Source organism: Varanus komodoensis, unplaced genomic scaffold (assembly GCF_004798865.1).
Source record: "Varanus komodoensis strain SLA01 unplaced genomic scaffold, ASM479886v1 scaffold172, whole genome shotgun sequence".
NCBI lineage: Eukaryota > Metazoa > Chordata > Lepidosauria > Squamata > Varanidae > Varanus > Varanus komodoensis.
Genome location: NW_025335510.1, coordinates 52,887 through 64,816, shown reverse-complemented (window position 1 = coordinate 64,816; position 11,930 = coordinate 52,887). Strand labels below are relative to the sequence as shown.

At 48.5% G+C, this 11,930-nt stretch overlaps 1 protein-coding gene across 5 annotated transcripts in view; it reads left to right on the top strand.

The window, feature by feature from the left end:
- The window catches only part of LOC123021694 (zinc finger protein 91-like), a 13,553-nt gene extending 3,020 nt beyond the window's left edge, over window positions 1–10,533 (top strand). Inside the window, exons 1-4 of one of the 5 annotated variants that reach the window (XR_006414380.1) lie at window positions 2,153–2,384; window positions 2,537–2,632; window positions 4,218–7,012; window positions 10,421–10,533. Coding sequence is in view for 3 of the 5 variants with exons in the window: in XM_044426711.1 (XP_044282646.1) it covers window positions 2,165–2,384; window positions 2,537–2,632; window positions 4,218–6,670 (2,769 nt within the window). In the remaining 2 variants the exon portion in view is untranslated. Of the gene's footprint in view, window positions 1–2,152; window positions 2,385–2,536; window positions 2,633–4,217; window positions 9,289–10,420 lie in introns of those variants that run through there. The other 4 variants (XR_006414379.1, XM_044426712.1, XM_044426711.1 and 1 more) reach the window with 4 other exon arrangements.
- Window positions 10,534–11,930: the final 1,397 nt, after the last annotated feature.

Genomic DNA, 11,930 nt, shown 5'->3' with positions numbered 1-11,930 from the left:
TGCCATGGAGTACCGCAGGGGTCCATTTTGTCCCCTTTGCTGTTTAACATCTACATGAAACCGCTGGGAGAGGTCCTCAGGAGGTGTGGGCTGCGGAATCATCAGTACGCTGATGATACCCAGCTCTACCTCTCTTTTTCAACCAATCCAGGTGAGGCAGTGGCTGTGCTGAACTGGTGCCTGGCCGAGGTAATGGGCTGGATGAGGGCCAATAAACTGAAGCTCAGTCCAGACAAGATGGAGGTCCTGTTGGTTGGCGGATTGGGCTTCGGGGAAGGAGAATTGAATTTAGTCCTGAATGGGGTTGCACTCCCTGTTAGGGACAAGGTCCGCAGCTTGGGAGTGCTCCTCGACCCGGAGCTTTCACTGGAAGCTCAGGTGACAGCGGTGGCGAGGAGCGCTTTTCTTCAGCTTCGGCTGATCCACCAGCTGCCCCCCTACTTGGAGAACGACTGCCTGGTGACAGTGACACACGCGCTGGTGACTTCCCGACTTGACTTCTGTAGCATGCTCTATGTGGGGTTGCTCTTGAAGACAGTCTGGATACTTCAGTTGGTTCAAAATAGAGCTGCCAGGCTGCTGACGGGGACTGGGCGCTATGTTCACATGACTCCAGTTCTCCCTCAGCTTCACTGGCTCCCCACTGAAGTCCAGGCCCAATTCAAGGTGTTGGTGATGACCTATAAAGCCCTTAACGGCTTGGGTCCTGGTTACCTGAAGGAGCACTTATGTCCATATATGCCCGCCCGCCCCTTGAGATCAGCGAGAGAGGCCCTTCTCTGGGAACCCTCCGTGAAGAATATTAGGAGGGTAAGTACCCAGAGGAGGGCTTTCTCTGCGGTGGCACCCAATCTATGGAATGCGCTCCCCAGAGAGGTCCGCCTGGCGCCATCGTTATTTGCCAAGACCTTTTTATTCAAATGTTATTTTAATTATTAATACTATTTATTTATTTTATTCTTTGGCCAGGGCGACTTAAATTATACTGTTTTATATTGTATTTATTTATTTATGATTGTGAGCTGCCCCGAGGCTTCAGCGAATGGGACAGTATAGAAGATCTCTCTCTCTCTCTCTCTCTCTCTCTCTCTCGGAAGGAAGGAAGGAAGGAAGGAAGGAAGGAAGGATGTTTTTATGAGGAGCATCATAATGTCTGTCCTTTGAGGTTGCTATAATAAATTCTTCCCACAAATGATAGTCTATTATTTGCCAATACTTGAGCAAATTGGTAGGTGTCTCTTTACAGTAAAGCAAAGAACAATCCCATGTGAAATTTTGCCTCTTGTAGCAAAACTTCTGGTTATTTGTTTGTTTGTTTGTTTGGAGTTTTTATATGCCGTCCCAGTTGCATAAGCCTTGGGACGGCTTCCAACATAATAAATAAACAATCATACATATAAAATATAAAATCTGGATTCAACCTGGCTAAAAAAAGTTAAAACCAATAAATAATATTAACAATTATTAAAATATTGATTGAATAAAAAGGTCTTGGCCTGGCGCTGAAAAACAAATAACGACGGTGCCAGACGGACCTCTCTGGGGAGTGCATTCCATAAGTGGGGCGCCACCGCAGAATAAGCCCTCCTCCAGGTACTCACTCTCCTGATGTCTTTCACAAAGGGTTCCTGGAAGAGGGCCTCTGCCGCCGATCTCAAGGGGCGGGAGGGCATATATAGAAGCAGGAGTTCCTTTAGGTATCCAGGTCCCAAGCCGTTAAGGGCTTTGTAGGTAATAACCAGCACCTTGAATTGAGCCCGGACTTCAGTGGGAAGCCAGTGAAGCTGGTGGAGGACTGGGGTTATGTGAGAATAACGCCCAGTCCCCATCAGCAACCTGGCTGCTCTGTTTTGCACCATCTGAAGTATCCGGACTGTCTTCAAGGGCAGCCCCACATAGAGCATGTTACAGAAGTCCAATCGGGAAGTAACCAATGCATGTGTCACTGTCGCTAGGCAGTCGTCCTCCAGGTAGGGATGCAGTTGATGGATCAGCTGAAGCTGAAGGAAAGCGCTCCTTGCCACCACAGTCCCTTGAGCTTCCAAAGACAGCTTTGGGTCGAGGAGCACTTCCAAGCTGTGGAGTGCTCCTCTTTGATCAGAAGTTTTAATTTCTGGTTATGAGCAAAGGTGTGAGTGTTGTGGATGGAACTGTTTGCATAGGGATGATCCTTTTTTCTTGCTCTTTCAGAGTCCTGGGTCTTTTGAGGTGGGATCTGTTGATTTCTCCAAGGAGTGTACTGCTCAGTCCAGGCCAGAGGGCCCTGACCATGGATGTCATGCAAGAGAATTATGGGAATGCCGCTCCTCTGGATGAGGATTCCTTTCCACCCTTATTTGATGCTGCTGAAGGCAAGAGTAGCCGTTTCACATTGCAGTACACAGGTGAGCAACTGCAGCCTTCTTGGAAGTTGGTGAACTGTTGCTTCTGTCAGCCCCATGTATTGGGCAGGCTGCCTAAAGCTGATGGCTATTTCATAATGGGTATTTCATGATCAAGTAACCCTCGTCTTTCTTTTCTTTTCCCCCCAACAAAGCTCCCAAGCCTGGCCTCATCTCCTGGCTGGAGAAAGGGGAAGGTCCATTTGCCCAGGATTCAGCAGACTTAGAGGGATCAGCCAGTAGCTGCTCAGGTGTGTGTTGGTGAGGGAGGGAGGGAGGGAGACTTCTGGCTTTGGGAAGCGTTCTTGGTGAGGCTGGTGGATGCTTTGACAGTATCTGAAGTCACTGAGGACGGGCCTCCCCTTCCAATGGCAAGGTTGTGTCCAGCTCACACTGTCTCCATCCTACCTGGGTGGCTTTCTTTGTAAAAGCGTGTATGAGAGGGGGAGGCTGAAGCTATCTGAGCCCCGCTTTGTGGATCAACAGGGCCAGTTCCAGGCTTGAGGGAGCCCTGGGCAAAGCATCCTCCCCTGGTCCCCTTCCTCCTCTTGCAACCTCCAAGCATTGCCAGGTACAGCTATGTCAAGCTGCCGAGTTGATTCCCCACAATGCCCCTTGTGTTGCGATGGCAGCACAAAATGGCAGCTAGTCTCAGAGCACAGGGTGGCAGCCCTGGCAGACACCCAAAGATGGGGATGACCTGGACAGATGGCAGCCTTGTGACCCACGCTAAAACCAATTAGTAACTCGGGCTTATCTCAAATGCTAGTGGCACATAATTTATTTTAAAATGCATTCGTTTGTTTCTGTTCCTTTTAGTAGTTTCTGACTTCACTGTAACATAATTTAGAATAATAATAATAATTATTATTATTATAACATTTCTATGCCGCCCCTTGCCGAAGCCTCGGGGCGGCTTACAACACAATAAAATACATTGAAATACAATAGAACATAATAAATTACATTAAATACAAAAAATACACTGAGTTACAAACATAATAATATAAAATTTAAAATTATCAGTATAAAATAAGTAAATAAAGAATATAGGAGGAGAAAAGAGAAGGAAGAAGAAGTTGCCCTGGCCAGATCATATTTTAACAATTAAAATGATGTTTAAATAAAAAGGTCTTTACCTGGCACCGAAAAACCAGTAACGATGGTGCCAGGTGGACCTCTTTGGGGAGTGAATTCCATAGGTTGGGCGCCACCGCAGAGAAAGCCCTCCTCTGAGTACTTACTCTCCTAATTTCTTTCATGGAGGGTTCCCGGAGAAGGGACTCTCCAGCAGATCTCAAAGGGCGGTCGGGCATATACGGACGTAAGTGCTCGTTCAGAATGCCAATGAGTACCTACTTTCCAGAGAGTAAGCTGTATTAGATCCTCAGTTGTGAGTAGGCTTATACAGAATTGCACTGTAAATCTCATAATCCTTTTTTATTGCCCCACATGCACGTCCATGTGTGAATTGTATGTAAATCTTGACAACCATGCTTATTAATGCCACACTCTTCGGTAGAGTCCCTTTCTCTTTCCCTCCTAAATTCTTCTTTTCATGTTTGCTGCTCCAGGCTTCTCCTCAAATTATGCCAAAGAAAAGCCAGAGTCCAAGATCTCTGGCTTCTGTGGGTGTTCACGGTAAGAGGGTGTGGCAAAAAAGTGCTTCTCCACCTTTTCCTTTCTGACCGTGTGCCCTGACAAACGTACTCCCTGCATTGATGCCCTGCATTTATAGATCTCAGTTTCTTAGCACGCACATTCCTGAAGTCAAAGCAGTGTTCCCTTAGATTGTGGCTCTTCTCTTCCTTGAACATCTTTTTCTTCATTTTTTAGGTGATGAGATGGAGAGTAATGAAGAGGCTGAAGAACATAGAATGAAAGCTGAAAAGAACCAGATGTGGAAGAACAGGGCCATTGGTGAAGAACAGGCTGACTTACATGTAATTCCAATGCCAGAAGAAGGTCATGAAGAAAGCAGAGGAAATAGTAACAGTAAGGAAACACTGTTGATATGCTCTGGCTGCGGAAAAAGCGTGACTCAGCAGATCTATCTTACTGAGCATCACATAGGAGAGAAAACCTATAAATGCTTGGACAGTGAAAACCAGTTCAGTCATGGTTTAAGCCTTGCCTTGTATCAAAGGTATCGCAAAAGGGAGAAGAGTTACAAATGTTTGGAGTGTGGAAAAAGCTTCTATTGGAACTCAAACCTCAAAAGACATCAGAGAATACACACCGGGGGGAAGCCCTATACCTGTTTGGTGTGTGGAAAGAGCTTCCATCAGAGCACTTACTTAAAGTCACATGAAAGAATTCACACAGGGCAGAAACCGTATGAATATTCAGAGTATGAAAAGAGCTTCTGTCAGAGCACCGTCCTGAAAAAGCCTCAGAAGATTCGCCCAACAGAGAAATCTTATGTAGGCTCAGCATACGGTGAACAATTTGGTCATAGCGTGAGTCTTACTTTGTACTTAAGAAATCACACTTGGACAAAGACCAATAAGTGTTCGCAGTGTGGAAAAGGCTTTAGGTGGCACTCGGACCTTAAAAGACATCAACTAATTCACAAAGGGGAAAAGCCGTTTAAATGCGCAGCGTGTGGAAAGAGTTTCAGTGACAGTAGGAAGCTTAAATGGCATCGAATAGTTCACAAAGGTGAGAAGCCTTATAAATGCTTAGAGTGTGGAAAGAGCTTTTGTCGCCGCCTGTACCTCAAATCCCATCAGAGAAGTCACACGAGGGAGAAGCCCTATAAGTGTTCTGAGTGTGGAAAGAGTTTCACTCATGCCATAAGTTTTAAATGGCATCAGAGAACTCATACAGGCGAGAAGCCCTATACGTGTTTGGAGTGCGGAAAGAGTTTCACTCATAGTATAAGCCTTACCTTTCATCAAAGACTTCACACAGGAGAGAAGCCCTATAAATGTTTTGTATGTGGAAAAAGCTTCTGCTGGAGCTCAAACCTTAAAAGACATCAAATAAATCACAATGAGAAGCAGCCACATAAATGCTCTCAGTGTGAAAAGCAATTCAGTTCCAAATCAGACCTTAATTTGCATCAAAGAATTCACACGAGAGAAACACTGTATAAATGTTTACTGTGTGGAAAGATCTTCTTTCAGAGCACGTTTCTGATATCACATCAAAGGATTCACAAAGGGCAGAGGCCCTATAAATGCTCAGAGTGTGAGAAGAGTTTCAATCATAGTTCAGACTTCAGTGCACATCAAAAAATCCATCCATGCTTGAAGCCTTACATATGTCCTGTGTGTGGAAAATGTTTCAGCCGGAGCTCACAGTGCAATGCACATCAGATAATTCACACAGGTGAGAAACCATTTAAATGCGCAGAGTGTGGAAGGCTGTTTGGTCGCAAAGCTGAGTTGAAGTCACATCAAAAAATTCATACTGGTGAGAAGCCGTATAAATGCTCTGACTGTGGAAAGAACTTCAGTTCCAGTGGAAACCTTAAATCCCATCAGCGAATCCACACAGGGGAAAAGCCCTATAAATGTTTAGAATGTGGGCAGAGTTTCCGTCACAGTTCACATTTTACTGCGCACAAAAGAATCCATACAGGGGAGGAGCGCACTAAATGTTCAGAATGTGGGAAAAGCTTCAGTCAGACCACCAGTCTTAAAATTCATCAAAGAATCCATACTGGAGAGAAGCCACATAAATGTTCTGAATGTGGAAAGCAGTTTCGTCGCATGTCAGATCTTCAGTTGCATCACAAAATCCATACTGGCGAGAGACCATATAAATGCGCCGAGTGTGGAAAGAGCTTCAAACTAAGTAAAATTCTCAAAGCGCATCAAAAAATTCATACAGGGGAGAAACCTTACAAGTGTTCAGAGTGTGGAAAGAGCTTCATTGACAGCAGAAGCCTCAAAGTACATGAAAGAATACACACAGGGGAGAAGCCCTACAAATGCACTGAGTGTGGAAAGACCTTCAGTCAAAGTGCCGCCCTGAAAGGACATCAGAGAATTCACACAGGAGAGAAACCATATAAATGCTCAGAATGTGGAAAGAGTTTCAGCTCCAGCACATACCTGAAACTGCATCAAAGAATTCACACAGGTGAGAAGCCCTATACATGTTCAGAGTGTGGAAAAAGTTTTGGACACAGGACACACTTTAAACGACATCAAAGAATACACACAGGAGAAAAGCCCTATCAGTGCGCAGAGTGTGGAAAGAGTTTTGGTCGCAACACACATCTCAAATCGCATCAGAGAATACACACAGTGGGGAAACCTGCCAATCCTAGCAATGAGTGAATCTTCAGACCCAACACAACTCTTTTGACGGACTTGGTCTTGGACGAGAGCATCTTGTAGCTGAGGAAGTGGGTTCTCTTGGCCAGTTGACCCTTAGTAAGCTATACGGAATTCACACTTGGGACCAGCTTTCTCGACCTTTCAAAGCATGGCTGAAACTCTCTCTTGGCATTACATGAGCTAGAAATTCAGCGGCAGCCAGCTTAGAGCAGGAGGTCATGTGACTTCAGAAAACCACGCCCACTTGTGGTCGATCAACGTTGACTGTGATGGGTGACATTCAGATTCTGTGCTACCACAAGGATGGAGGCGTGTGTGGAGGGGTCTTCTCAAGACACTTGTGTAAGCCGGTGTGACTTTTTCTGCGATACGTCCTGGACTGAGGGTGGGGTTTTTTGGTTGCCCTCTTGCGCTGGGTTTGGCTGCTTCTTCGCATCCTCTGCTGTAGTTGCTCCTCCGTTGATGGGATGCAAGGCTGGCTGGGGCCACTGGGCCTCTGGGTGGCCTGCCCCCTCTGGCCCCCCAGCCTCCCCTGAAAAAGGAATCCGAAACAGGCTTTTGACAGGCTCGCCAGCAGTAGCTACTCCAGCCTTGCTTCCCCTAAGAGTCTGGTTCTGCTTGCTCCCTTTGCCCAGCTCGCCCCACTTGCCTGTTTGTCTGTAGTTTCTGCACTTGATCTTCGGAGCAAATTGGATTGGCATGTGTTCAGTGTAAACGAGATAGGCCTAAGTGGAGCAGAGTGCAGGCCTCATAGCTATCAGTGGGCAATACCTTGGCATTGTTCCACAAACTAGCTCTCGCGAGCCGACGTTCCTCCTGCAAGCAATAACCACAGACCTTTTTCCTTGCAAACTTTTCTTTCATTTTCCAAATGCGCATCTTCCAGAATGGATCTCTGAGCATGCAGAGAGTGGCTTGTTGAACCCAGTTTGGTGCTGACCTCCAGGAACTCTCCTTATGAGCATGCCTGGGCCCCATCCCCTGGAGGGCCTCTCTGACGCGTTCTCTGCACACTGCTCCGTGAGTTGGGCCTCCCGTCTCTGCTGATGCCTTGCCACAGGGTCACGAGCACAAGGAGACCTAGTCTGTGTCTAGGAATTGCTCATCCGCAGAGACCCCTCTCACTGGCTGTGCATCTGGGTCGTTTCCAGAAACTGCCCGGCTTAGCAAACGGTTGGACCTCTCCCTCTCAGAACCCTGGCCTTGCCCGTCTTCCACAGTCAGACCAAAACTTGTCTCCCTTCCTGCCTCCGGATCATCTGGGATACAGTCAGCAGTCTGTGGGGATGATTGGCCCGGACTGCCACCCTGCTCACTCCCAGCAGTTAGCTTCACTTGTCCGTCTGGCCGTAGGTTCCCCACTCGTTCCACCTCTGTGCAAATGGGACCGGTGTGTGTCCAAAGCTGACGAGACGGACGTCAGTGGGGAGGAGTGCAGGCCACCCTGCTAACCAGTGGGCAGCGTCTAGTGGCGTCATCCCACAAGCTGGTCCCGTAAGCGCTTACCTTGTGTGCGGGCAGTTGCACAGCAGATTGCGTCAGTGTGATGCACGTCCGTTTGTGCAGCCGTGTCTAACTTGGGTTCTTTGTGTGTCCAGAACAAGGCTTCTGTCAGTGCAGTGTCACTCGTGGACATAAATCAACCTGGCACCCACACGAGGGAAAGCAATTCAGTGTGAGCTGGATGCAGCCTTTGTGTTGATCTGCCCCCACCCCCAAGCCAAAATGTTGATCTGCCTCCACCCCCAAGCCAAATCTGCCCCCACCCCCAAGCCAAAATGCTATCTTGGGCTCTTTGGGAAAAATACTGATATTTATACAGCACATAAAACTAAGGAAGACTAGCTATTCCAGCTTCATTGACTAAATATACATAGATAGAGAGAAATAGGTCTAAATATAGTAATGAAACATAGGTTGAGTAATGTTTTGGCCCAACATTCCCATCAACCTTCATCACGGGCTCTGCTGGCTAGTGCTGATGGGAGGGTTAGGCCAAGGCATCTGGAGGACCACGAGTTGCTCAGCACTGACGCAGGTACATCCGATCTAAATAGCATTCAAGGAGTGGAAGATCTGGAAAACATCTCCGTGCAAAGCGGTCTGCAGAACACTTTGCGCAGTAGTGGTCACAGAGTGCGCAAGGAACTGTGGGAGGAAAATGGCCCCTGTTTCCTCCTCTCCTCTCCCGTGCATGAACCAACAATTTCTGAAGAAATGTATTCAGGAAATACCTGGGGGAAAGAACTTGCAGGCTCCTCAGTTCATTGGATCTGCCTTTCCCCTGCCCCCACGAGTCCTCTAAAATAGCATGTTGTTGGAGAATTGTTTTCCTCTGTCTTGATGTTCCAGATCTCTGCACTCTACAAATGAAGATGGTCCTGCCTCCTATCGACTCTTTTAAGTGCCTGGTTTTTTTAATTGCTCGGAGAAACACTTGTGCCATTGCAGCACAGGCTCTGCCCTGGAAGCTGCTCTGGCTGAAGTCATTCTAAGGATCGTAGGCTTCCTGTTAACCCCGTGTTAGCTAGTCAATGGTGTTTCACTCACTGAAAGGCGGCATCTCCTTTCCAAACCTCCCCTTGTCTTAGCTCTTTAATAAATGATTGTTTATTGGAGCTCGGCAGTTAACGATGTGTCTTTTGAAAGCTGTTGGGTTCGTCTTTCTCGCAGCACAAGGGCTTTCACCTGGTTCCGAGGAAGGGTGCATGAGGTCCTCTGCTCCCCACATTCCAAGTCTGGTTTGTCCACCCAGAGCTTTACCCAGAAAGCAGCCCTCCCAAGTTCTCCTGCGGCTTAGTGCTGGCTGGGGTCGCAGCTGAGTCGCTTTCTCTTCTCCAGGGGGAGTTTTCTGGCACCAGTCGTGTGGAGGCTTGTGCTTTTCACGGGAGAGGCTGGCTGTGGCTGTCATTTCAAAAGCTGCTAACGTTGGTAGTTGATGGGAAGATCCAGCTAATTGTGTGTGGGGGGTGGGGTGGGGGGGAGGCTGCCAGCAGAGTCTACGGCTTGGGACCTGGATACCTAAAGGAACGCCTGCTTCCTTATTTGCCCTCCCGCCCCTTGAGATTGGCAGCAGGGGCCCTCCTCTGGGAGCCCTCTGTGAGAGACATCAGGAGGCAAAGTACCTGGAGGAGGGCTTTCTCTGCGGTGGCACCCCATCTGTGGGATGCACTTCCCAGAGAGATCCGCCTGGCGCCGTCATTTGTTTTTGGCGCCAGGCTAAGACTTTTTTATTTAAACAATATTTTAACAACACTTGATATCTACAGGTTTTAATTGTGCAGCCAGGATGTTTCCAGGTTTTAATTGTATTTGTATTGTGTTTATTTATTTATGTGAGCCGTCCCGAGGCTTTAAGCAATGGGACAGCATATAAAAATGCTAGATAAATAAATAAATCAATACCAGATATCCATGCCAGGGTTACCCTTCAGGAGGGGCAGGAAAGGTTTTCTCCCCATTGGGTTACATCTAACGGCTGTCGAAAGTAGGAACGTCCAGGATCCCCCCACATCATTGGCCCTGGCAGGGACCACAACAACAGGCTCCCTCCAGCACTAGCTACACAACTTCCTGGGTGGCACAAGATGTGCACAACCAACTAACCACAAGGGCTGTGCCCCTATCACAGATCCAGCTGTGTGTGTGTAATGGCTCTCCCACTCCCATAATGCACTCAGGGTGCGAGAGGTTATTTCTCCATCTTTCAAGCGACGGCCCCTTCTAAGAGACCATTTCCCTGTTGTCCAGGATGATTCCCTTCCCTGAGACCCCCATTCTCCATGACGATCCAGGAGCTCCTGCCAAGGGATTTGGGCACAGTGGTTCGGTCCCTGAAGCACTTGTCTACCAAACTCTCAGCTTCTCCAGGTCGGCATCCTTGGCTTTGGGGGGGGGGGTGAATATTTATTTATGTATCGATTTATATCCTGTCTTTTTCCTACAAAGGGCTCAAGGCAGCTTACATCATTCTCCTCCTCCATCTTATCCTCACAACAGCAACCCTGTGAGGTAGGTTGGGCTGAGAGTCTGTGACTGGCCCAAAGTCACCCAGTTGGCTCCATGGCTGAGCGGAGACTTGAATCCAGATCGCCTGAGTCCCAGTCCCGCACTCTTAACCACTACACCACACTGGCTCAATTTGTCCCTTGAGAGCCAGGAGATCGTTACACTGAGTGCACACCCCAGACTTCTGTCCAGTTAGTGGATAGCCATACACTTATTCATTTAATGAAGTTAGATGCCACTGCGATAGCCCATATCAGGGCTCTTGGTGGGGCTCACACACGCGTGCGCATGTCTTTCAGTGAAAAACTTGGCAGGGTTGGACTCAGTGGCTCCTGAGTCCAACCAGTTTATGGGCACTTTGCAGAAGGTCCTGGGCCATCAAACGCATTCCATGCTATCGGAAGTGAAAGGAGGTGAAAAACGCACTTAAGGGGTGGAGTGATGTTGGTTAATGAAGCCCGGGGTGCGGGGCAGGCGGAAGCGGAAGAGGCAGCGGGGAAAAGCAGATGGTTGGGCGCATCTCTGCAGCCCCCCCCCCCCCGCCTCCATCCTGCAGATGCCTCTGGATCGTTGCAGATTTCAACACGGATGGAAAAGCCACCAACTTCAGTAGCGGGAGACCTGGATCTGCGGCAGGTCTAACTTGTCCGCTGCTCCTTCCCAAGAAGGGAAGTGACCCAGCCCAACCAGGAGTCCACTCGCTGGAATATTCTTGCAGTCTCGGCCCCACCAGCATTTGGGGGGTGCTGGCAAAGCATCTCTGAGTGTGGTAATCAGGAAAAGACAGTGAAATTGCACAGGGAAAAACAAGGAGATGCAGAGGCGAGAGTTGCAGAAGCAGAGGAGTAGTTGGAAGTGGTACCCTCCCTGGGCTCAGCTCCCTGATCTGGAGGCGAGCGGCTCCAACCCAGTGCTGGGGTGTGGGGCAGTCCTCTTCCTCTTGCGATGGGTAGGATGCCACTGCAGGGGAGGGGAGGAAACACGGAGGGCTTGCCCATCAGCCAGGCCAAAAACCTCCAAATGGAATTGTTGCGGGGGGGGGGGGGAGCCACGTGGGGCTGCCCTTGCAGACGGCTCAGAAGCCTCAGCTTGTGCAAAACGCAGCCGGCAGAATAATAAGTGGGACCGGATGGGCCGAGGAAATAACACCAGTTCTGGCCCACTGCCGGCCTAGATGCTTCCAAGCACAGTTCAAGGTGCTGGTTTTGAGCCACAAAGCCCTACAAGGCTCGGAACCGTAATGCCTGATGGA